This window comes from Struthio camelus, chromosome 3 (genome assembly GCF_040807025.1).
Source record: "Struthio camelus isolate bStrCam1 chromosome 3, bStrCam1.hap1, whole genome shotgun sequence".
Lineage (NCBI taxonomy): Eukaryota > Metazoa > Chordata > Aves > Struthioniformes > Struthionidae > Struthio > Struthio camelus.
Window position 1 is genome coordinate 116089741 of NC_090944.1, and position 25281 is coordinate 116115021.

General features: G+C 38.9%; 1 protein-coding gene across 19 annotated transcripts in view; it reads right to left on the bottom strand.

Annotated features, from left to right (window-relative positions):
• Nucleotides 1-25281, bottom strand: part of ESRRG (estrogen related receptor gamma) — a 413394-nt gene that overhangs the window by 155201 nt on the left and 232912 nt on the right. The window contains exon 1 of one of the 19 annotated variants that reach the window (XM_068939840.1): nt 13335-13567. The exons of 17 other annotated variants lie outside the window; for them this stretch is intronic. In XM_068939840.1, the coding sequence (XP_068795941.1) occupies nt 13335-13567 (233 nt within the window). Of the gene's footprint in view, nt 1-12624; nt 12958-13334; nt 13568-25281 lie in introns of those variants that run through there. One more of the 19 variants, XM_068939842.1, reaches the window with a different exon arrangement.

Consider the following 25281-nt stretch of genomic DNA (forward strand, 5'->3'; position numbering starts at 1 on the left):
CATTAACTTTGAACATCTTGACATTTGCCACTGTGCCTTTGGTTTAATGCTAACACAGAGGTTTACTCTTAAAAAGGGTTAAAAAAAAAAAAAAGAAAAAATGTCTTTAAAAATCTCAAATACATAATAATTCTTGTACTTGTTTCTCTGCAGAGAAATAAGCAGAGCGATTTACATAGTCCACTGAACACTGTATAGTAAACATGGCAAGAGTGCTTCTATCTTACTGCCCTTGTAAAACCAAGGCAGGGGTTCTGTTTTTAGTGTACACTCTGGTTCAGTGTTAATCCTGTTTTATGTTGTTCACACCTGGTGCTGACTAGCAGCCTGCTGATGGGTTGTGGTTTGCACTGCTCTGAGACAATCCTCACCAGCTTCAACAGAAACTGCTCTACTAAACTGGAAACAAAACCTCATTTGCCATGCAAAAACTTTTATAAGGAAGAGCTGAAACACATGCCTCACTTTCTGTACTCTACTACTTCCAACTCTTAGAAATTTAACATTGGGTTTTAAGAATACATGTTTATATTTAGTCCTGATACCTAGCTCTTCTAGGAGTTCTTCTCCAGATAACAAATCTTGGAGGCAAATGTCATGGACACAGTTTTCATAAATATATGCTGTGTAACTCACCTTTTCCTTTGTGGCCAAGAAAACAATAGGCTTTGCTCTAACAGAAGTACTGAATGTTGTTAAAACATCCTTTTGAGATCTTCTAAAGAAAGTGAATTTTGCAGATCTTCTGAGAAATTTCCTTAATCACCATATTCAGGTGAAATTCAAATGCCACTGTTCTAGAAAACAACTTTTCCTTTTTTAATCACAATACTGATCTACTCATTTAAACATTTAAAAAAAAAAATGCCCAGTAAGTCTGAATTTTCTCCCACTGATCTCAACGGTAAAAAACCACCTATGGCTTCATTAGTGCAGAAGACTAAATGCTTTACCAGAGACAAAAGGGTGATCTGTGATTAGGGAATAGGTCTGGAATTACATAGTGCTCATATCCAGAGTGAATAAGAACATCAAGGAAAGGAAAGAAAATCCATTAGAACTGAAATCTTCTTTACTGATGTGTTATCCAAATAAGTTGTGTGTTGAGATTAGGGATAAAAATCATGTGCAGTTTTACTGACTTGAAGTCTGTGAGGTAGGCATTATTACTTACAACAAAGTTTTGCAGTAGAAAAAAAAAATCTCTAAAATGGAAGGCAGGGCACCTTACTTTCACACCCGCTTTATGGTACTCTTTACATGACTAGAATAACATAAAGAAGTGTCAGTGTACTTTGAAAATAACCCCTCTAAGCCTCCTTTTTCCTGTTATGCCATCCTGGTCTATTTCTTTCTACAAAAAAGAAAGTACAAAAATGTTTTTTGTCCAGCCAAGTTCCTACATTTCTTAAAAATACTATATGAATCTTTTCATAAATAAATTGCTGGTTGAAGGCCAGTCAAGGCAATTCTCCATGTATTAAAATTTATTTTGCATCTCACGGGGAAAGACATGCTCAATGGCCATAACCATCCTTTGTGACTTTTTTTGTGTAGAAACTCTAATGTGTTTCTGCCTATATAGCAGGACCATATGCATACGTATTCTATTCTATAGCTTTTTATCCAGAGTTCATCAGCAGAAACAAAGCAAGATCAAATAATCTTTAAACAAGTTCAGCATTTCAATCTCTCATGCAATTCAGTTATAAAACCAAGGAAAAAAGGGATCAGTTTTACTTTTTCTTGCCATCTCAGACTGAAGGTTGCCTATCTCCCACTTAGTCAATGCAAGACTAAGGATATTGGCATAATGCCAACAGCACTTTTAACCTCATACAAAAAAATATGGTGGTAATCTTAGTGTTTCCTGGTCACAGTCCTTTAGGCAATTCTGTACTGGTGCAAATGTCGCATCCTGACAATGAATTCTTGAACACAGACTCTATTTCATCATTGATTTCTTCTAAAATACTACCAAATCATTAATTTTTTTAAAAAAAAAATCAATTATGGGGTCTGATCCAGTATCTACTAAAATGAATGGCATTCTTTCATTTTAGTTTTGAATCGAGCCATTACCAGTAAAAGCAAAAGATTCTTTTAAGACGCAAGAGTTTGGCAGCAGGCTGCCCTTTGTGCCTTGGAAAAATCTCGGCTAACTTATCTGACACTGTGCAAAACCCACAGTAGTTTTGTCAAACAGTTGAATCTGCAATATTCCTATTCAAGCATTACGTAATGCACAAGTATCACACTTTAGGCAGGGGTGGGGAGGGCTCACTCACTCCCCCCGCCCCCAGTCATCCATCAAATACGCATCTGGCTCATTCCATTCCTCCTAAGATATTTAATATATGCTAGAAAACAAAGATATAAAAAGCTTTCAGAAATAAAAGTACTTCAGAAGCTAGATTTTAATATTGTCAGGTGGCTCTTTTGCAAGATTATAAAGTTCACTTAAATGATAGGATACTGCGTTTCAGAAGCAGCAGTAACTTACATGTTGTCTAGTATTAGTGGATGACATGTGTATTGTTGATTCCAAAGCTAGGCTATCATCATCTGTGAAAAGAAAAAAAAATTGGCATTCTCTGCCAACCTCACTACCTGCTGCCTTCAAGCACTGTTTTCAAGTATGGCCTCTTCATAAAAAAAAGTTAAGACTACTTTGTTTTGATTATACTGCTTTCCCCAGGCAGGAATTTTTATTTCAGTTTGAATCTTTAAACCATTACATTTTCAGTGATGCATTTTTATATTTACAGTTGACATCTTCATAGAAGAATGAAACCTTTGAGAAACAACTTGAAAGCATGAAAGTTGCCTGCAGTAAGTACTTAAATTATTTTACACCCAAATGGAACCAGTTGTTTTTAGCTAAAATTTAATAAACCTTAAATCAATGACCTTTTCTTTACGGAAAGCCTGCACTTGTGAAAAGTAACTTTCCCAAGAAACATATTTTGGTGAGTAAATGCCAAACAAAAGGCTATTTAAATCGGAACACTTTGTCAATTTATAGCTTGTGAACATTCAGTTCCTAAATTCTCAACTGCTGCCTAATGTATAGAACAGTGGTGCCTTGGTTAATCGCATGCCATTGATTTCAGAGTGTCACAGTGATCTCATTGAGACTAATCAATAATAATCCAAAATCAATCAAATCTGCTCTTGCACTATCATTCATCAAATCTGAATTATCCCAAAATTAATTGTAGGCAGCCTGGAAAAAAAATAGTTACCAAAATAAAAATCAGTAAACTTTGGAAAGATAATAGTGCATGCAACGATACTTCACGCCTTCTGGGTTAAGTTAATGATGAATCATATCTTGCCTTTCCAGAGAAGATTCTGAGATATATTCTTTTTCAAACATGAAAATACACAGCAATTGAAGGCAGAGGACATACTAAATGATCAAGCATTATTTTATGAGCAGCCTTGTTATGGGCTGAATTTCAAATATGTTGTCAGTACATTAAAAAATGCACAAATATGTTAAACTGTGAAGAACAGCACATTTTAAGTTAGCCACTGCACTTAATAAGAGTGAGAGAGGATAAAAATTACTGAAATTCTGTACTAAAAGCATGAAATAGATGTAGCCACTTATCAAAGGAGCTGTTATTGTTGCCGAGGACTCCCCTCTCAACATATTCACCTGTAATTCTGTCAAGGTAATAAATCCTTCCATTCATTACAGCGCACTCAAAAGCACCCTGCTATTTAATTTAAATGGGAAAAAGGCCCAAAGTGTCTAAAACATTTACTTTTGCTAATGTAAAAGTGCTGGCATTTTACTTCATTCCCGATAAGCCAGTGCCAGTGGATGTGATTATTCTTTTCTTATTCAAAGCATATCAGTAGTTTGGAAGCACTCTCAATCTTATCAGGTGTGTGAGCAGCGCAGTTACTGAAAACAGTTTGTACTGCTCCTCTCTTTTTCTGCCAGGCTATCAGATAAACCCAACTAACTAACTGTATTTACCCACAATCAAACATAAGCTGTGTCTTCAATATATTGCAGACTGTTTCTGGCATGCTACAGGTTTTCTGCTTGACGTTAGCGGTTAACGAAAACATCAGCACAGGATGGGGGGGGGGGGGGAAGCCACATGGAAAAGCATGTAATACAAAAAAATAATGAAAAAATTAGAAAAACATTTTTTGAAATAAGAATGATAACTTCTGTCTCAACATTTTACAGCTATTTACTTGGTGTTGCTTGGAAAAGAGTATTGAAGCGGTGGGATTCAAATTGTTCATAAGACGTTCGACTTAAGAGCAAGGAAATAATTTCTATAGGCCTTTCTGTTTATTCTGTTCTCCTATCCTCTATGAGCAGCTCTGATTTGCAATGGCAGAAAAAAAAGTAAGAAAAAAAACAGCTACAATATGTCAGAAAGAATGTAAATGCCTTTACTGTTTTTGTCTAGACCAAGACCATGATTTCTCCTGATTCAACCTCCTGATTCAGGCTACTGAAATAAAAATAATACTCACTACAACCCCCCCCCCCCCACACCAAATCAGCCCCTCAGCAACTCTCCTTTTCATTCTGTGTCTTTGGTAATGGATTTTTAGTACCAACTACACAGTAGATCTTTTATCATGATTCCTTTCAGAAGGTATACTGCTTTGAAGATTTGCCTTACTGCAAAGCCACAGGAAATATGTACAGAAATCTCCCGTCATTCTTCTCAGAATGACAGATACAACACAGCATTTGAAGAGTTAAGTGTTAACCTGGATTTGCGCTTGGCACTTTCAGATAGCTAAATGAAAAGTTCTGGAATTCAGGGAGAAATACGGAGTTTCCGCTCTTGATAAAATTACAGTGCTCTTTAGAAACTGATGCCTCAGTCCCTGTGTTGAGTGCTGCTTCCCACCACCCCCACACATTGCCTTTTGCTGAATACCTCCAAAAGACCAGCAAAGGGCAGGCACGTGCCACCACCTGAGCCCATCTTGTGCTTCTGTCTGGACTCCAGGAACAGAATGAGCCATCCTCTAGATTTGTAGGAGAACAATGAGCTGAATTAAGCCAAGTGTGCAGTGCTGGGTAATTCAGCCGATTGTTGTTTCTCCATCTGTGACACCACGGCCTCATGATTGATGGGACAGGTGTCATTCATACTAATGTAAACCACCGACAGTGGCTGCTCAGCTCTTTAAATATCACCCAGCACCAACTGGACCCAATCAGCTCCTGCTAGAGGAGCGACAGGGTGCCCATGAGCTTTATTCAGTTATGGGGAATTCAAATTTCACCCCTTTAACGCTCACGGGAACAGTTGGTTAAAGACATGGCATTTCATGCCACTTCAAAACATCTAATTTGTCCCACTAGGTTAACGGCCGCGATGAGAACATTGCCAGGGAATTCTTTCACTGCTGGAAAAGTGAATATAATTTAGTAGAGGAAATCTTGCATTCATGGACCATTAAACAATAATGGTGGGAAAAAAAAAACTTTTACTGTAAGAATTTTACTTACTTTTTTGTTAGATTTTACCATGCTCTGAAGACTATTTTGAGAGTGATCCACGTTTATTTGCTTTCAGAAACGCTCCAAATCTATTTGTTTTTAAAATTGTATGCACTTTTTAGCTTTTACTTTCACAAGATGCTTTTTCTTCTTCTTCTTCTTTTTTAAAGTAAAGGATAAAATAATTATGCTAAAGAAAACCTGCCAGCTTTCTGAAATTAATTCCTCTGAAAACTATTTTAGCATTAATACATGTCAGCTGAGCATATCATGGTCTATTTCAGAAAGAAAATATCAACTTAAACATAAAAGTACACTGGTATTCATTCTCCAAAAGGAGACAATTTCTGCAGCCAACTTGAAAAAAAAATGAAAGAAAGTAAATAAAAAACACCTAGAAAACTGCTTGATCCTTTCCCTCCATTGTATTTTCAATATATGGAGATTTATACAAACAGCCAGCTGACTAAATTAACTGGCTACGTTATATTGAGAATAGTATAATTTCACCATTTTGTTAACTATTGTTCTTTATTAGGTTTTTCCATCTTATATGTGCTTACATTTTTTCAGATGTGAGATAAGAAAGTGTTTATTCCAAAAATATTTCTAGAACAAGCTGAGAAATTGGGGGGGGGGGGAGGAGAAGAATACCATGGATAAGGATGGATTGAATAAAACAAGCCATCTCGCCTCTCCTCCCCACACCTTTATATGGGAGGAAATTTCAGAAATGCTTAGAACAAGTTAACACTACATTTTAGACAGTTTCCCATTGCACTTGCCAGTATCTTCATATCTGCACATTTCTAGGGGGATAATTTTTTTTTTTAAATTGCTTAATAGGTAGTTCATTTTTGGGCGATTATTATATTTTTAGGGGTTTTTTTGCTTTTGTTTGTTTGGTCTTTTCGGAGACCATTCAAAACAAACATCAGCAACTCCACATCATCTTCTCATTCTAACTTGCCAAAGCCATCAGTCTCTGATCACACCTATTAGGATCTCCCTGTAGCCAACACTATATTTTGCGACAGCGTGACCGGTTGTTTAAGGAAAGGGTGTGTGATGGAGCAAAGCTAAATCGACACATCTGTGATACTTCTGACACCCCTCAGCATGGCTAATATTAATTTGTTTTCTTTGGCTAGGTAAGTGCTGCCAAAACACGTTACATATGGTATGTAGTTCCAATCAAAATGATGAAAAGGAGATGTGCAGTTTTTTCACTCATAGCAGCATGAAAAGATACAGAGGAGTAAGAGACACTCAAACTAACATGCAGAGCAATAACCTAGAACGCCTCAAATCACTTTATCTTAAAGTTTGGTTTCAGAACATGGCTTCTTAACAGTTTCTGTCCTCCCACAAAGACTGCAGCTCTAAATTGTAAAGATGTTTTACTCAGGGAAAGTGAATATAATTTTCAATACACAATAAAATGATATATTTAGGCTATTCTCACATGCATAGAAGTAACTTGTATTTCAATGACAAGTATGGTTATCATACAAGCAAACGTGCAAAACTCTGCACAAGGATATTATAAATGGATTGATTAGACTGAGGAAAGGAAAATCTCTTTTTCATATACTCCTGACATATTAACTTCTTGCAGTATATACGGATACCTGCCTCCAATTTGCAGTATAACGTTTTGTGTCACAGAGTATCATGAAAAATGTGAAATTTACATTTCTAACAGTATTTTTATTTTGTCTTGTAAATTATTTTGATCTAAATCAGGAAACTCCACCTAAAGTTCAGCCAAATTGGGAACCATGACCCCACAATCAGAATTAGAAATTCAACAGCAAAAAGAAAACAGCATATGCTTGTCTTCTGCTCTGTAGAAGTACCTATCCCATTCTAACTTTCACTTGGACATTAATAGTGGAGTTTTTTTCCTAGCAAAACTGGGAAACTGAGACAAAAAATTAAATTTTATTTCAATTTTAAAAGAGATGTGAAACGATACTCAGATTAAAAAAGATATTTTCCTTAATATAGAAAGGCAATTAGAAATTTGGAAGACAAGATTCCCTTTAACGCAAACTAACCATAGTAAGGAATTACAAAGAAGAAAGCACTTCTTCATTTGAAAGAAATATATGTTAATCGAATAACATTATAAGCATTTTGTAAACAAGCCCAAGAGATTTAAATCTTCCGTAATATAGCAAATACATTAATTGTTTCACAAGGCATACACGCCAAAGACAATGGTCTACTCTATCTTAAGTTACACTCCAAAGCACTACTGAAAGGGAAAAACAGAATCTTTTAAAAATAATAATTAAGTAATACTATCTGACATAGCCATATATAATTCAGTTTACTGTTTTCCTTTAACGTTTCACAACATGTTTACTTCTCGACAACCACACAGTAACAAAAAAAATATATAGTATATTTCATAGGGACTAAGTACCATCAAAATGGAATATGTATTTTATATTTTTTCTGAGGAAATTATGATTTATATTAAAAACTACATGTAGGAGACTCTTCTCCCCTAAAAATAATTATATCCTTTAAATGTAAACATAACCGTGTGTGCAAGGATATATGTAGCTGAAAAAATGCTTCTCTGATAGACAGCCAAAAGGTACAGGAATATGAATAAATATTATTCCTGACTTGCAAGAAGAGATTATTTTTTAAAAAGTATTTTTATAAACAAAGCTGTGAGTACAAATATAGGAAATGCTACATTACATGAAGAATTTGATATAAAATCAGGTACAAAGCTTTTATCTGCATTGCTCTTTACCTGGGCAACTCTCTTCTCATGGATAAGAAAAAAAAAAACATAAAATCAGCAGATTTTTTAGAAAGCAACTGTACAGAGAGAAGTTGAGATAGCACTGTGTATGTTAACTGTACATGTCTGTATGCATATACATAAAAATACATGTAGGTTGCACACACTGCATAAACAATACAGTATATACCTGCAATACACACACACGGAGAGATATACATATTTATCTCTCTCTCTCTCAGCTCAAAATTTGTTGTGGCTACACAGATGATTTCCATGCAAACAGATTGTGAATATACACACACACACATGCCTCTACAGATATGACTGCATACATGTATGATACCTGAGTCAAGCCTAAAAGTAAAAGAAGATACACAAAATGTAAAAGAACATGCAATAAGTGGAATGTCAAGCTGCAGAGACTCTTGGTGTCATCCCTGCGCTATCAAACATACATATGAGTATGACTGGAGACAGAGAGGCTAAATATTTCACTGTCAGAGCATGTCGAGAAATGCAATTCATTTCTCTCTCATGTGCTTTAGGACAATGACAATTTAATACAAGGCCAGTGGATGTAAAAGAGATAAAAAGTGAACAAACTGGCCCAGCATAATCACAGATTTCCTCCAGAGAGCTTGCTAGCGTGAGGCTCACATGCACTTGTAACGGATCAACATTTTATTGTTTCTTCCCTCCATGAATTTGCTATGAAGACAAATCATAGCAAAGCTTTTCTTACGACAGAGGTTACTTTAGCTGCAATAGGAGCATGAGTTCCCCCCATGTTTTTTCCTATTTATCCTAAGCGTTTCAGTGATCGCTCTATTACTAGCAAAAATAATTATGTGAGAGGCTTTGAGAGGTTCAAATAAGTGTTTTTTCATTCCTACTTACACTTCCAAAGGGTGCAAGAAACCTCCCTGCAGGTCAAGGGTCGGTTCTTTAAAAACATTCCATAAAATGAATAATCATGTTATTTACAAGTAATCAGATTTTTATATCATAATTTCCCTCCGTAACATATGGAAATAATAGTATAGCAGATGAACTGATTTAGCTTTGAGAAACATGGATATATCATACTTCTTACTTACCAAGCAAAGTAGGTTTCAAGTATTGTTAAATATTATCATAGACAAGTTACCTTCTGTATTTGATGAATAGCACCATGTATTTAAAATTAATTGCAAAAGTAGGGCTGGCTAATGAGGCGGCCCTTATCTTTTCTCAGCAGTGCAAGCACAAGTATTTTTCTGCTGGCTTGATATTTTTTAAATGCCCAAAGTACTACTAAGTTGAAATCTGATTAAAACACGAATACTAAAATATTCACAACAGCTAATGCAACTACCAAAAAAAATTAAGAAAAATTCTTATCTCTTTTCTTATCATTAAGCATGTATTTTGAAAAATAATTATTAAATAAATTATTCCCTACTGATTCTCCTAGTTGCTTTGCCTCCCATTAGCATCTTTGAAAACAGATTGTTAAAACAATAGTTGTTCTTTATCATGGAGCTGTGGAGGTGGTGCCCTTATACCTGCCTCAATTTAAATAAAAGAAATTTGTAAGGAATGTTAAAACTAAAGGATTCTTAGAAAAAGGAAAGTATGCCTTAGGAAAAAGAAAAAAACTGCACAAAAAAAAGTGATCAGCCATTCAAGAGAATTAATGGATATCCACAAGGGCTTTGCTAATAACACGGGTTAATTACCGCTGCAACGCACCAGGCTCAGTAAATAAAAGAGCACAACCATAAACACATTAAAATGAGCAGCCATCACTAAAAGAGGGGCAAGCCCCAGTAAATGAAAAGCTGTCAGACAGGCATTTCAGCACAAACCCTTTATACTTTCTGCAGGATTAAAAAACTTGCCCGCAGTCTATCAAAACTAAAAACCCAAGACCTACAACCAGAAAGAGAAAAAGAAGAATGGAAGAAGGCCTGCTTGCAGCCCAAGGGGAGAACACAGAAAAGATCTGTTCATTCACCCACACCACACTCTTGGGCTGGCTTCACAGCATAGAGCCGAGTTCCACGTTACACACTCGATGTATGCATGGAGGCCTGGAGACTTCGGACTTTAATATAAAAACTTTAGGCTTTATTTCTTAATACCAAGTTTGCTAGTGAGCTAAGAAGACAAATATATGAGGTTAAAGATCTCCACACCTTGAGGAAACTACAGAGTGAGAATCAAGCGTTGCTGCCCACTTCACAAAGAAGTGATTTTAATCCATCCCTTTCCTTCTTTTTGAAATATAAGGTGCTTCTAAAATAAATTCTTCGGGAATTAGAAGTTATGCCAAAATATTTCATAGAAGAATGGAACTGACATAAAATATTTTATATTTAACATATATTCACCCCCCACATATTTGTGTATGTCCTGATATGCGTGAGTATGCATATGATCCTCATGCTCATCCACATGCATGCATATCCCACACAGACTCGCACAATAACTCCACAGACCATTCTCATATTGCAACATGAGAAGCGTTAGAAAAATACAAGATACGTACACTGACCATCATCGCACTGGATTATTTACAGTGACTCTGGACGACGTCCACTTTTTAAAACGTTACATCCGTTCTACACACTCTTTAGTTTTTGTCATTTGTGTATTTTATCTCTTCCGCTACAAAATAAAAATCCATGCATGCTATAACAGCTAAATTTCTTTTATGCTTAAACTCTGTTGAACGTTTTTGAATGGATAAAGTAGAGAAACTGCTGAGGGTTCAAATTAATGAAACACAGGGAGCTACAAAGGGCAAATGTACACAGTGCACCGAAGCGATCTGGAGTTACAAATCTACCCAGTTTTCTATGTTTGGCATTCAGAGATCATATTTAAATTTACTAAACTAGTCCTCCCCTTCCCCCCCCCTTTTTGGAGTGTTTCAATTGCCTTTCCTTCTTCCAACAGCTGTGACAACTGTTAAAACAGTCAGTAAAATTAAGTCCGCTCTATAATCCTTTAGTCAACGTTACATTTTAATCAGAGGTTGAAGGAGATTTCATGTTATGAGCACACTGATTCATTTAGAATGATTAAATTGACACATATGTCAAATTGAGCAGACATATTTATTGCATCTGTTGGTGTTAGTTTATTAACTATTAGTAATTATCAGTGTTATTACTGAAAAAGCAAAAAGTCAATGCTGCAGCTGGCTTTAAGTTATTGCATTCTTTAACATGCTCTGCCTTAAAATCAAAGCATACCTAGTGATGGTCAGACAGATGTCTGTGCACTCCCAAAATGTTCCGACAATTTTTAGCTTAGATCCTCTCTGCCTTCATCTACAACGTGAGAACTGCAGAAAGCGTCTACTATTTATTTTGTGTGCCCTTACACTTGTATGTGGACACACAAGCAACAACATATAGTCAAGAGAGAATTACTATGAATATTAATAACATGTAAAAACTCTGAGGCTTACTAATTGAAACAGAAACAGAGAAGCAGACGTTTCTGAGCATTAGTTTTTTGTGTATGTGTGTCCATGCAACCACGTATTCCTGAAACCCTGAGTTGGGGCAATATACCGGGATTGTTTTAAGATGACTTTTAATTGAGCCAAAGAAGAGGAAAAAAACTAGTTTGAATCTTGCACCAGAGCCAAAAAGACATGTGCCCCGATTTCATTGAAATGCATCTACTCTAAGAGGCTTATCTAAACTAATCATTCAAATTAGCTGTAAGAAGGTAAATTCAAGAAAGCTTGGGGGTGGGGGGAGAACAACCAGAAAATAAAACTTACTCTTTGTGTATTTTATAAAGAAAACTTCTGATACCAGTAAAAGCTGTGGAAACTGCGTTCTTAAATTTATGAAGCTATCTTACGCCATAAGGCAGCGCACAGTGCACTGACCTATAAACCACACCAGAGTGGGCATCTTACCTTTTGTTTATTTTATTTATCCCAGAACATTACAGTGGATTTTGCTGCCTCCTGTTCCCAGACTGCTTGCTCCTATGAGCAAGTCTATTTGTTACTGTTTGTCTTACTTCCTGTATTATTTCACCAGTACATAATCACTGCAATTCACTTTTCATCTCTGTCTTAATTACAAATAGCAATGCAATACACAGACGCTAAGGACAGCTAGTGGGCATCTACCTATAATACAGTGTCACCTCTCAACACAGCCTTTCCACACACTGCGTCTCGGGCGATGCTTGCTATTAGCTTGTTTTTTCTTCGGTATCACCGGCGCTGCTAGTGCAACACGAAGGCACAGCTACCTAAGTGGCTCGACATAAAGAAAAATGAATCGGTGACAGCTCCCATGATATACTAATATTTAATCCTGGCTGCAGGCTGAAATCAAGTTTACGAGCCACTCACCAGCCCCAGACCGCCTGATTTTGTTTGGGCTCCGCGATTCCCATCCGAGACACCCCACGTAGGCGCATCCATCCGCACGCACCACGGGGCGGCTAGCAAGTGCCGGCGAGCAACTGCGGCTCGTTCAAAAAGTATTTCGCCGTCGTCGGCAGGGCAGAGGCCGCCGCCGAAGGGCACGGAGCGGCCGCACGCCACCAGTCCCCTACAGAAGTACCAAAACACCCCGCACCCTTCTCCGATTTTCCTGCGGGGCTGCTGCCCCGGCGGAGCGGCCGGTACCTCAGGGCCGCGCGGCGGCGGGCCGCTCCCCACCAACCGTCACCCCGCCGCCGTTGGGGGGGGGGGGAGGCGCCGGGGGCGCGCGCGGGGTCCCTCCCCTCGCCGCCGCCAGGCAGCCGGGGAGCCCGCACACCTGTCCGGGCGCGGGGCAGGCGGGCAGCACCGCTCCTCCCCGCCCGGAGGGAGCACCCCGCGGGCGGGCGGGCGGGCGGGCAGGCGGGCGCCTCCTGCCTGCCTGCCTGCCCGCCCGCCCGCCCGGCGCGGAGCCGCCGCGCAGCTGCCCCGGGCCGGCGCAGGCGACGGCTCGCGCGCACCGAGACGGCCCGGCGTTACCTGCAGCGGCGTTTTACGCGTTTGCCGTGTGCGGGGGAGGGGGGCGGGGGGGGGGCAGGCGGCGGCCGGCGGGGTGGGGGGCGGGGAGCGGTACCTACTCTTCCTCGTAGTGCAGGGAGAGCGGCTCCGGCAGGCAAAGTTCTACCGAATCCATGTGCGCCCGGCGACCATTCTTCGCGCGCCCCCGCCGCAAGCCAAAGTTTCCGTGGCCGAGCGCCGCGCCGCGCCACGCAGGTGCGCTCCGGGTGACAAGCCGGCGGGCACGGCCAGTGGGGACCAAAAGCTCGCCCGCGCGCCTAATCAAGGACTTAAAGCCCCGCTCGGCGCTCATGAATATGAAGCAGGGCTTTACATATGCAGTCCCCCCGGCCCGGCGGGGCGGCCGATTGGTGGGGCGGCGGCCAATCAGGCGCCAGGGGCGCCGGGGCGGCACGGCGCGCGGCCCGCGCGGCAGGTAGAGGGTGGGGACAGGGGAGCGGCCTGAGGCGGCGGCGGCCGTTGGGGCCGAGCCCGCAGACGTGTCAGCGCGCGGCCGGCCCGCGAGGGGCCACGGCGGCGCCGGCCTCCCCTGCCGCGGCGCGGGAGGCCGGCTCGAACTTAAAGCACACTTGGCCAGGTACCTTGCCAGGAAGAAATAACACGCAGCCTCTCACTTAATGCGGGGAAGAAATCCGCCTAAGGTAGAGAACGAAGTTTGTGCTGCCGTTATCTGTTGGTGCGTCGCGCTGTGGCGGTTGGGGGCTCGGGCTCTCGGTGCGGCAGGGCTTTGCTTTGGACAGGCGCTCCTCACCCCGCTTCTCCTAACCTCCGGAGTCGCTCGGCACCTGCCATCAAACGTAGTGTGCCGAAGCGCCTGCTAACTCAACTTCTCATTGCCACCCGAGTTACGGCTTGTGGGGGGAAGGAAGGGGGGGAGAGGGAGGTGTTGCTGGGATTTTTTATATTTTTTATATACATATATATATATACACACATACACATACACACACACACACACACACATATAGTGAAAATCTGATTTTGTACCTACAAGAAAAATGTACATACAAAACAAAACTGGCACTCAGCCGCGTTTCCTAACAGCATGGGTGCGACTGGGAGTGTATGCAGGAATGTGCCTTCCTATCCAGGTTAGATACGTGTTAACATGGCCGTATTTAACATGTATCCCCATATACAAATATTTAGGTGTTTGGATGTAAATATTTAGATCTAGTAGACAGCAGGAAAAGCTCCAGAACTGATCAATTTCTTCTGCAAGTGTGGAGGGATTATAGTGGACTAACTCAGTCTGTTTCATTTTAACAAGATAAGGACCGCATTGTAGAGGGTCTGCATTGTTAAACCTCAGAATGCACACAGACCTCTACTATGTTTTGGGGGGCGGGGGGGTTGTTTTCTGTAAAGTAAATTTCACCAAACTGAAAGGGAAGTAAACACATGCCTGCAAACACATCACCAGCCACGATTCCAGCAAACCACTAGCTTTTGTAACTCACAGTTGCTTGGCCCTGTCATAATGAAAGGTCTCTGATTAGACTTGTTTTGAGAAAACGATCATACAACAAAATCAGAGACGCTGTTCTCACTGAACTCTGCCCCCACACACATTTTAAAAGGATCAGTATTTAATTGAGAGCACAATATTTTTCTCTCAAAAACTACTATTTTTACTTAATATTACAACTAAAACACTACTATTTGCTAGTTACAAAGTGTTTTTATTCCTGCCTCTCCCAGGAAATAGATACAGGCTGTTTCTGGCAATAAAAACAAAAAAAAACACAGCAGAAAGCCCATGATTTTTCATAATTCAGCTCAACTGCTCACAAAATCTTTTGTGACTGGAGCCCTACATGATGCAAATGGCAATCTTTTAGATCAAAACAAATCAGTGCACACCCTCAGACTGCATTAATACCACTCACAAATGGGAACACAAATGCCTTCTCCAAATCCATCTCACAGTTTTTTACCAAATAAATAAAACAACAGAACCCAAGTGCAAAATATGTTAGTGCACTGGACATGTTTGTATCTGTTTACGGCAGAGAGATTCCAGTGTTATGTACTTAACCTGATGTAAAGACTGGGCCTGCTTCTTACAAATGCAGTAAATATACGTGCAAGTTTTTAGCGATCAGAACTCACACAGCAAAACTACGTCTCTGACTACTGTATAAAAGCAGGTAGTAAAAGCTTAATTACAGTAGCATTATGCTGTCTATATTGTTAAATGTGAACTCTGTAATTAAGATGTAAATTCGCTTTTGAGCAGTGAATTAAAGAGCTCTGAAATGTAGAGTAAAATCCAAGCACTGAAGAAACATCACAGACAAAAAAGGGTGGGTTTTTTTTTAATCAAATTTTAAAATGAGAAGCATTTAATCATGTTACAATACTAGAACATCCTCTTTAAGAAGCAGTTTGATAAATGCAGATTTTGGAACCAAATCAGCACTTGAATATGATGTGTTTATTTTATCTATAGATTTCTTTATTATTGTATAAACCCAAAGCACAGATCCTACAAATCGGTTTACATGTGCACATTAGCAAACCATGCAAAATACAAATATATTGTTTGTACTGAGTGTCTGTGTGTGTGTCCATTTATAGATTTATATTCAAAGTTGCTATTTTTCAGTATTTGTATGCTAAAATTTCTTCAAATCTTTTCATGTGTATGTACTTTCTTATTTAAAATCACCTGCCATCAATCCCTATACACAAGTAATTTGATAAAAGTCACTTTAAAGTATTAAGTTCACTGGAATACACCCTCATTAAAATATGACTTATTAATCCATTTTAAAAAACACAAAGCATGGGTTAGCTTATTTTTACTTTTGTTCATTATCTTCCAAGATTGTGTATTTATATTAGGTGCTGAAACATGATAACCTCTTTCCTTCTGTCACGGTATGTCTTCCAGTATGCTCTCCTTTTCACGTTCACACACTTTCCACTACCTCGTTGGCTTCTCCCCCCACTCTCCCTCTACACCTCCAAATCCATTTTTCCTCTCACCCTATTAACCATCACTACCTTTCTATCAACCATCTTTCATCCAAGCAGGCAGCTGGCTTCTCTGCCAGTGCTGCTCCTTGGACAACCAGAAATACAGTGCTATACTTTACATGTTGATAAACAAAGCAGTTGGCTTCTTCCCCTAGGACTGAAAGTGTCACCTCCACCAGACTGGGGCCTGCAATTCCAACTACGTTCTTGAACTTGGGTTTCACAGTTACCAATCAGTTGGTGGGGGGAGATAAAAAGAATACTGCAGCAAATAAACTGGGGCTACGCGTAACTTCATTGTCTCAAGATTCTCTGTACCGCTTTAGAAAGAAATAAAAACAGTAGTTGGAAAAAAAAAAAGCAGACGTCAGTTTACTGAATTTTATCGGAAGCTACAGAAGAAGAACACGCATGCAAACACACATCTTATCAAAATCTACAATGCAAAATCTTACCACAAGGAGTCTATACAAAACAGTGGTAATGGAATCAGAGAGGGGAAGGGGGAAAACTGCCATGAGTGTCTGCACTAGTCAATGGGCATTACTGAGCAGCATCTATATCTCCATGTCTTGCTGTGCATATGATTATTCCTGTGTACAGAACAGTACATCTTTAAGCGCCTTCACACTTAAATTCTATAGACATTTTGAGGCATCCAAACAGCCAGATTCTTAAAACACAACCACCTCAAGGCAACTGAAGAAGTAAGATTCAGTGGCACTTTGCAGAAGCAGCACAGTATATTGTGTCAAGCATGTATTTACCAAAAAGAGCAACAAACTAAAGTCATCTATGTAGGCGCAAAAATATAAATAATTCTATTACCTGCTGAGAATTTATTTGAAAATAAGTATACTGTTACTTTAGATGGAAATTTTCTATATACCTTGCTACCTTTTTCAAAATTTAGCTGTGGAATATCATATTTTAACAGTTTGAAAGAAATTTCCAAGTATCATCAAATAAGTGATTTTCTCTTTTTTTCAAAACCACTGAGTAAAGAAACACAACTCAAACGTGCTGTGCTGCAGTAACATCAAGTAACATCAACGTTAGAACAACACTGTCACTGTCTGCTTGTGTTAAGACGCGCTTGGCTTTTGTGCTCCTTACTCGAAGGTAATTGGGGCATCCCTGGATACACTGCTAATGCCTTAAAAAAAAAAACCTAATGCTATAAAAGTTCCAAATTCTGCTCACCTGTTTGTACGCAGTTGGGCAAACTATAGCAGGTTATTACTTTAAAACCATCTGCTACTTCAATCTGTATTTAGCATTAATTACTCCTTATTCTGATCTTAGGGAAACAAGCTCACACAGCACCATCTCAGAGCGCTCTTTAGAACTTTTCCACAGCGCATTCACAAATGCACAAAGTAACGCTTTTAGATTTTGCTTCTTACACCCAGTTACAGCATATTAAAAAAAAGCATCCGTGAAGTAACTCAATCACCTTACCATGTTTCCAAGCTACATTCAGTTCATCCAGTCTCAAAAAAATACTCCATATTTTCTGCTCATTTTATTTTCAAGGGCATGGGCATTGATATTTAAAAGATTGCCTTCACTGGTACAGTACAGAAACTGTTCACATTGCTGTAAATGAAAATTATTCTCTTGACAAAATGTCTTTTCCAAAGCCTTTGACAAAACCCAAAAAGTGAAGAAAAAAAAAGGGGGGGGGGGGGACAAAGAAAGGGGAGAGAGAGGAAAAAAAAAAAAAAAGCAAGTTGCACAGACACTGCCTGTCACCCTCCAAAAAAAGGTCTTACTCCCTAAAGATAATTCGGGCATGTACTTCAATACTGATAGCTCACTGTTACACCCCAAGCTCTTTTTTTAGTGCAAGTTTCTTCAGAGGAGCTGAAGTGCATTACTGTCTCAGACAGCCAAGGATAAGATGACTGAGGGAATTCAGTTGCTCTGTTTAATTAATACAGGATTATTTCACTTTCATTTTGTGAAGCTAATAACATGACTGGTGGAATGTCAGTAAAAATTAAATCATAAACTAGTGCAATACCAAAGGGAAAACTTACTTTAGTTATGGAGTATTCCCAGCAGAAATCTTGAAAATCTTATACATATTTACACTGATAAAATACCACATGTACTTCATGGGATACTGCAAGCTTTCAACAATCCTTATAGCATGTATTTACAGAGCAAGAGTTAACATTTTGAGATTATACATTAATAAATGCGTTGCAGTTATATTGTTTCTTGAATGTTAAGCACCACATACAAAACCCAGGAACACGTTCAAGGTCAATGTCCTATTTTAGACCTTTTCAGCAGCTATGATATTAGGATAATCACACTTAAAATATTCCTATAGAAAGAGTAAATTAGGCCTTTTCACTAGAAGGATTACTATGATAAACAATAAATCTGAAAGAGGACAAATTCAGATTTCTTTTTTTCAATGCAATAAATTGCTGTCCCTTACTGTGACGCCTTTTCTATGCAGGAATAAAAAAAATCCACGTTATTCCACTCTTACATATGTTTTATTTTTGGAGGTCTTACCTGTGTGAAAATATCTTTCTTAAATGTTTTTGCATTCTGTTAGAACCAAAACATACCAGTTAACATCCCATCTGCCCCCTAAACTGCAGTGAAATGCAATATCCATCAAAACAAGAAGGGAAAGACGAAAACTTACCATCAGCAGCTATTGCTAAGTAAGATTAGGGGTTTAGTTCTAACTAATTGAGGGACAAGATGTATCCCTCAGTGGGTCTTTTCCCTCTCCCCTCCCCACTCCACCTCCTCCCCCCCGGCCTCCTACCCGACTGGAAGCTCAAAGTGCTAAAAATAGAAAAGAAGAAGATGGAGCGCAAATATTTCCCCAGTGAAAACACCAATAATCTTTACTGTGAGCTGACATGAATTGCTTGTTACACTGCCCTAGGATATCATGGCTTGAAGTGAGAGCACACACACACAGAGCCACCAACCATCCTCAAAGCTTTTGTAATGTGTATTTGTGCATGTGCATGTTGCAGAGGCTCCTATGACATCTGACTTCGAGACTGTACACCTGCTGTACAAAACGTATTATCTGTACCTTGGCCTTTTTTTTTCCCCCCGACTGTCCCAGCCCATCTTCCATCACTCTTCTTCCTTTTTCTCCCCCTACTCCCCCTCCACTCCCTTTGCTCTGGCATTTTTATTATTAATGTTATTGCTATTATTACTGTCCAAGCATAAGCTGATCCACAGGGGAGCCTGTGTAATTTAACCCCTCAAGCGCTAAATTCCTTCACATGTGCCAAAGACACAGGTTTGCTGTTGCCTCCAGCAATATCCCAGGAAGACGAGTGATGGCGGTGTCATATCATCACACAGCGACTTAATCTATTGCGACACCCAGGGAACGGGTAACTGAAGAGATTTACAGAACACGCTTTCTGACTGAATACAAAATATCATCCCCTTTGCCAACAAACTCAAGTAACGTGAAAAAGTGAAACAAATTTCGCCCTCTGACAGCTCTTCGTTTCCACGATTGTGCATTATCCAGTCCTACCACTGCATTAATTGTCCCATTGTACATCTTGAGCTATACGGCACTTTTTTCAACATTCTTGTTCTCCCTCCTTTGTTCTTCTCGTGTTCTCTGATTAACAAACAGCCAGATCATGTTGAACTGCCAAGTAACATAGCCTCAGAAATCTTTTATCCATACACCAGATGACTGGAACCATCACTTACATCAGGGTTATCTTCACATGCTGCCTTTATGTTGTGTGACATCTAATGCATGCTTTTTTAAAACAATAGATTAAAGAGGTTGCACTTTTTAAGGGTGCGAGGAACACTAAATTAAACACTCACAGTTTAGCTACAATAAATACTGACAAGCAGGAAAGCATCTATTTTAAGTACTGAAAACCAGGAGACTTATCTGCCAGTCTAGAAGGGGCTTTCCACATGGGTATCCTACTTTTGTTATCTGTTACTATTAAGAAAAAATTCAAACGTAATATAGATGTATATAACTGTTCCCTCCAAGATCAAGGTGATATTCTTTCTTTCAAAGCTTCACTGAACTGAGAAGCAAGAATCTAGGGCAGATTTAATACTGGACTGCAGACGAACAATAATGAAATTTCTTCAACTTCAGAATAACCGTACTGCCCTGGTAAATCAGCGCTTTTACAGTGGGAAATTAGCATCTCTGACATAATCATAACAAACTGGTAACAGGTTGAATTTATATATTCAGCAGTAAACAAATACAAAGCAAAAACTCCATAAGGTATCAGCTACCTCCTCCTCTCTAGGCACCTCAGATTTAAAGCAGGTAGAGACTTCCCTACTGAAGACCATGGAAATCTGTCCCAATGAAAACACCTCATTTTCTTTCCATATACATGACTTCTAAATGTATATGTCAGCACACTGAAAACTTAACATTTGAAACCTTATATAGGTCCACATTCCAGCTGGCAAGGTAAATGATTTCTGTGGACACAGAACTATGCATATAAACCAAGTATATGTAGGGGTTAAGCACGTCTTGTACTCTTTTCCCCAGTTATTAATATGGAGAGTCTTTAAAAAAGGTTTTCATGAGTATAGAGCCTCGAAACGGGTAACTGTGAAGTTCCAGCAATTCAAGGAAAAGTGGAATTCACCATCATTGCCCTTGTCTCAAGTCCTGCAGCTCCATCCACCTGAACATCAAAGCTCTGATGATCTTAAAGGAAGGCCTGAGACAATGTATTAGGGTACATCAAGATGCTGTTCACCACTCCTATGTGCATTTCCCAGACAACGGTAGGTGGAAGGACTAAAATACCACAACCAGAAACAGGCCAGTATACACCAATACAACTGTAACAATTCTGCTATCACTAATATGCCTGTACGCTAGCATTTTATGTGATCATGTTAACATTTTTAGTAGACTACATTAGAATCACACAACAAAAAATTGTCACCTGTGTATATTGTGGTTATTACAGTCAAAACATTCGTAATCTTTTCTGATTGTGTTAGTAAGTTTGTTTGAATGAGACAATATAATCGTGGCGTGATCTCTCTGCAGCTGAAGCCTTCTATTATCCTCTAGGTTTCTGTCCTATAGCAGCTTCATTCCTATTGACCAGATAGTTAGCTCTCTTCAATTATTCAATCTCAATCAATAAATTTAGCTCCATGTGTAATGTTTAGGTGTAAACATGATGCATACTCTCCCCCAGCTTTGTTCACGTGCCTGTAAATTTGTATTTATATTCTAATTTCTTTCTTAAGAATTATGCAAAACTAAGTTTTTCATATTAGTTTTTTTCTCCCACCAGTACTGCCCCCATTTTAGCTTTTCTGTTGCCAGAAATTTGGTTTGACTTACCTACGACACAAATTTCTGTCTTTCACAGATAAAAAGGAAAAGCAAGAATTTTAGTTATTTGATTCAAGTATATTGAATAAAGCAATAAAATAGCAGTATGATTTTTAAGCAGATCCAGTCAACATTTCCTTGCAAAAGCACTCACTAAAGGTGTGAATTGATCCAGAAAGTACAGCCTTTAGACGTACGGCTCTTCTAACACTTCTATCACAAAACATTTGGTTCAATTACCATAGATGCAAGCGTGCGTACACCCACACACATACACACACATATAAATGCAGTATGTTATATACTCTTGGTTAGCTACATATACTTGCACACAAAAAGTATCTACAAAAAAAGCTGAACAAAAATATACATACAGAAGTGAGTGGTTCCACCTTTGATGCTAGTAGGGAGCTACTTTATTAATTTTGTCCTTCCAAAGTCCATGCTTCTCTGCTTAAGAACTTCCAAGTGAACTGATCTGAATGCACGCCAAGTTACTCTATGTTACGTTGCTTTTCTTTTCGCTTGCAAGTTTGACTCAACAGTCCTTTCTCAGATAAAACTCTCATTGCCTTCAGTACTGCTTTTTTTCTCAGAATAGATCCCTATCCACTTCCTGAGAGTGCATCCATTTTTGTATAATACAGCCTGCATCTAGAAAACGTATCTAATCCTAATCCTGTAATACAGTATCTTCACTGACCAGATAACCCTGAAGAATATAGTTACAACTTACCTGAATATGACTTCAACAAATACTATTCAATGAAATACTGCGTTTCTAGGGTGCTCCCTTGTTATTACCTGCCCTGAACCCATACAGGACTACGTTCAAAACAGCTAAAGTTTCTAAGCATGAGGATTGGTGGCACAGAGCTGCTATTACAAGAAAATCTAAAGCAATTTCTGCATGCAACTATTACAGCGTGGCTGTTAAGAGAGATGCAAGAATTTCTCTAGTATTTTCAGGGAAACATTGGAAAGCCTTTTAGAAATAAAATATAATCAGAAGAGTTGCAACTTAGTCTTCATACCGACCTGTTTATTCCAACTTCAGATTATCTGCTCCTAAGGTATTAAGATAAACAGTTCCAGTCTTATTAAAGGCCGTATCTATATTCTTTAGCACTGTTTGTGTTTGGTACACATATTTTCAGAATGCTAACAGTCTTTACTCAATAATGAATTTGGCAGCAAAACAAGAATCAGTTCTCTTTCAATGTTATTTTCTAAATACATTCTCTACACCTGATTGAGTTAGATCCTTGGACCATGCTTTGGAAGATGTAACTCAAGACTTCTGAATAAAGTGAAGCACTTAAGCAAATCAGACTTCTATTCTTCATCCACTGAGAAGGCTGAGATTTAAGATGAAAGAGCTGGGCTGCCTTTCTCTTCCCTTATACTGCAAGGTTCCTTCATTTTCCTTGTTTCCCCAGTAGATTTACTTGTAAATCTGGCGACAGCCACATTTGAAGTCCTGAGGTCTGACTCCTGACCTCAGTTATGTTAGCCCTTCCCTGCAGAAGAACTACCCCTTGGATCACTGACTTGCTATTATTCTATGGTTAATAGACCTGACCTGTGCAATATTTTCTGTCTGGCTACAGTCCTATCTCTAAATTCTCTATTTTGAATGAATACCGATTTTGTGACATGAAGTCTGCTATATAATGAAATGCAAACAATGAAAAGGCTAAATCAGTTTACAAAAAATCTATTTGTCAAACACTGTGGAGATGCTCCCAATTTAGTCTGGGCAGTTCATGCAGCTCTTGATAAGGGAGTTAAAACTGAGCTGTTCCACTGCATAAAAATAAAAGCAGCTGCAAAAGAGATACATTTTCTTTTGGAGAATCTTTTCTATAACCTGTAGCTAATTATAACAAAAAATAAATAAGCCCCCTTGGATTTTGCAGGAATTTTCTAACAGCCAGGAGCACTGTTACAGTAGGTAACAGAAAACGCCTCCCCAGCACAGTCCCCTTATGTCACATTTGCATTTCTATTCAGCTACATTGCCTGACAATGAAGCAAATAGGTCTGCCTTATCTGTACAATACTGGACAACAGAGATTTCTAAGCCATACAAAGGAACGAGCTTAACATTCAGCACTCAACACTTCCCAGTGCTCCCCCCCCACACACACACACCAAACCCTGTGGGGAATGCAGTCACATAAACACCTGTCCACACCAAAAACTGAAACTGTCACATTATCAGAAAAGGAACTGGTTAAAACAAAAATTAAATAAAATTATACTTTCAAGAAGCTTGCCATCCTCAGGGAAGAAAACAGTCCTAAACCCCAAGATTTTAATGCTTTATTTTGACCATAACAGAAAAGGAGTGTCCCTGGAATGTAGAAGTAGATAATATCTAGTCAACCGTTTTTTTTACCCCTGCTGCCCCTTTCTGACTGCTATTTAATACAACAAATGAAATGTAGATATCCTTTTATCAGGAAAATTTCATATCACCCTAGTTTTCATTTTAAAACCTTTAGCAGCTAGTCTGGCTAACTCATGCCATTTCATTTCAGTATGAGGAAATTTCAGACTAATTCCTTCAAAATTAATATCTTCTCATTTAAAAGTTAGAAAGGACACAAAAACTACACAAGCTGAAACCTCCAGATCAGACTTGTGTTATGACAAGACTTAAGCCAGTTATAATATAGGTTAGGGCTTTAAACATCAAGAAGAAAATTACAGCGATACATCTGTATAGACATTTAGGCTTTATTCTGGCTTTCTGTGATATATATGTAACATGCTGTATCTTTCTACTTGGCACTCTTTCTCTCTCTCTCACATCTGGGTAACAAACTAGGCACTTTGCATACACAATTCAGAGTTCAAGAAACTTCATTTGGGAGGGGGAGTCATCCTCGTGTTTATTTGCCTATCCTGAAGATTTCTAACATGAGGCAGCAATGAGGGAGAGTGCCTTTCTTTTTGTCCTATTTAGTAAATCCTCAATCACAACGTATCTTTTACATAGTTTACACTACACTGAAATTTAAGTTGCTGGCTTATACTTTAATTGTCCTGAGCTTCCTGGTAAGGTTATTCTCTACTGTTTAACGACTGCTGAATTTCTCCCAAGAGGTGGTTGCAATGAGTAGTGATTCTGTCTATCTTTTTCTCACTCACACAGTTTTCAAGATGCACAGGCATGAATATCATAATGTAAACATAAAATGATATTATTATTGCCAAAAACAAGGCAGTTAGCGCAGCCAGTGAGGAATGCAGTATGTTTACTTAGATTCACAGGAAAAAATGAAGCTCCTAAACCAGTCTATTGTCTTTAATTTTACTAATATTAACGCTTGAAAAGCTGCTGTGTCTTGTCCTTTGTTGTTATTGCCTTTGCATGATTTGGAGCAAGAAATGATGGCACATTCTGCCTCTTCAAGCGCTAGTGATAGAACAGCCAACCTTTATTATCCTTAGCACTGAAAATGACTTTATTGCTGAGGATGAATGAAACTACCAATTGTTCTGATACCATACCTCCTAAAGCACTGCAGATCCCTCAAATATTCTCAAGGTGACAGATCAGTTTTACCCTCAACTGTGCAGACACATGGCTAGAGCGAACTTCATACTTCTATGAAGTGCATACAGTGCAGTGCAGAACAAAATTTAGTCTTTAAACTTTGCAA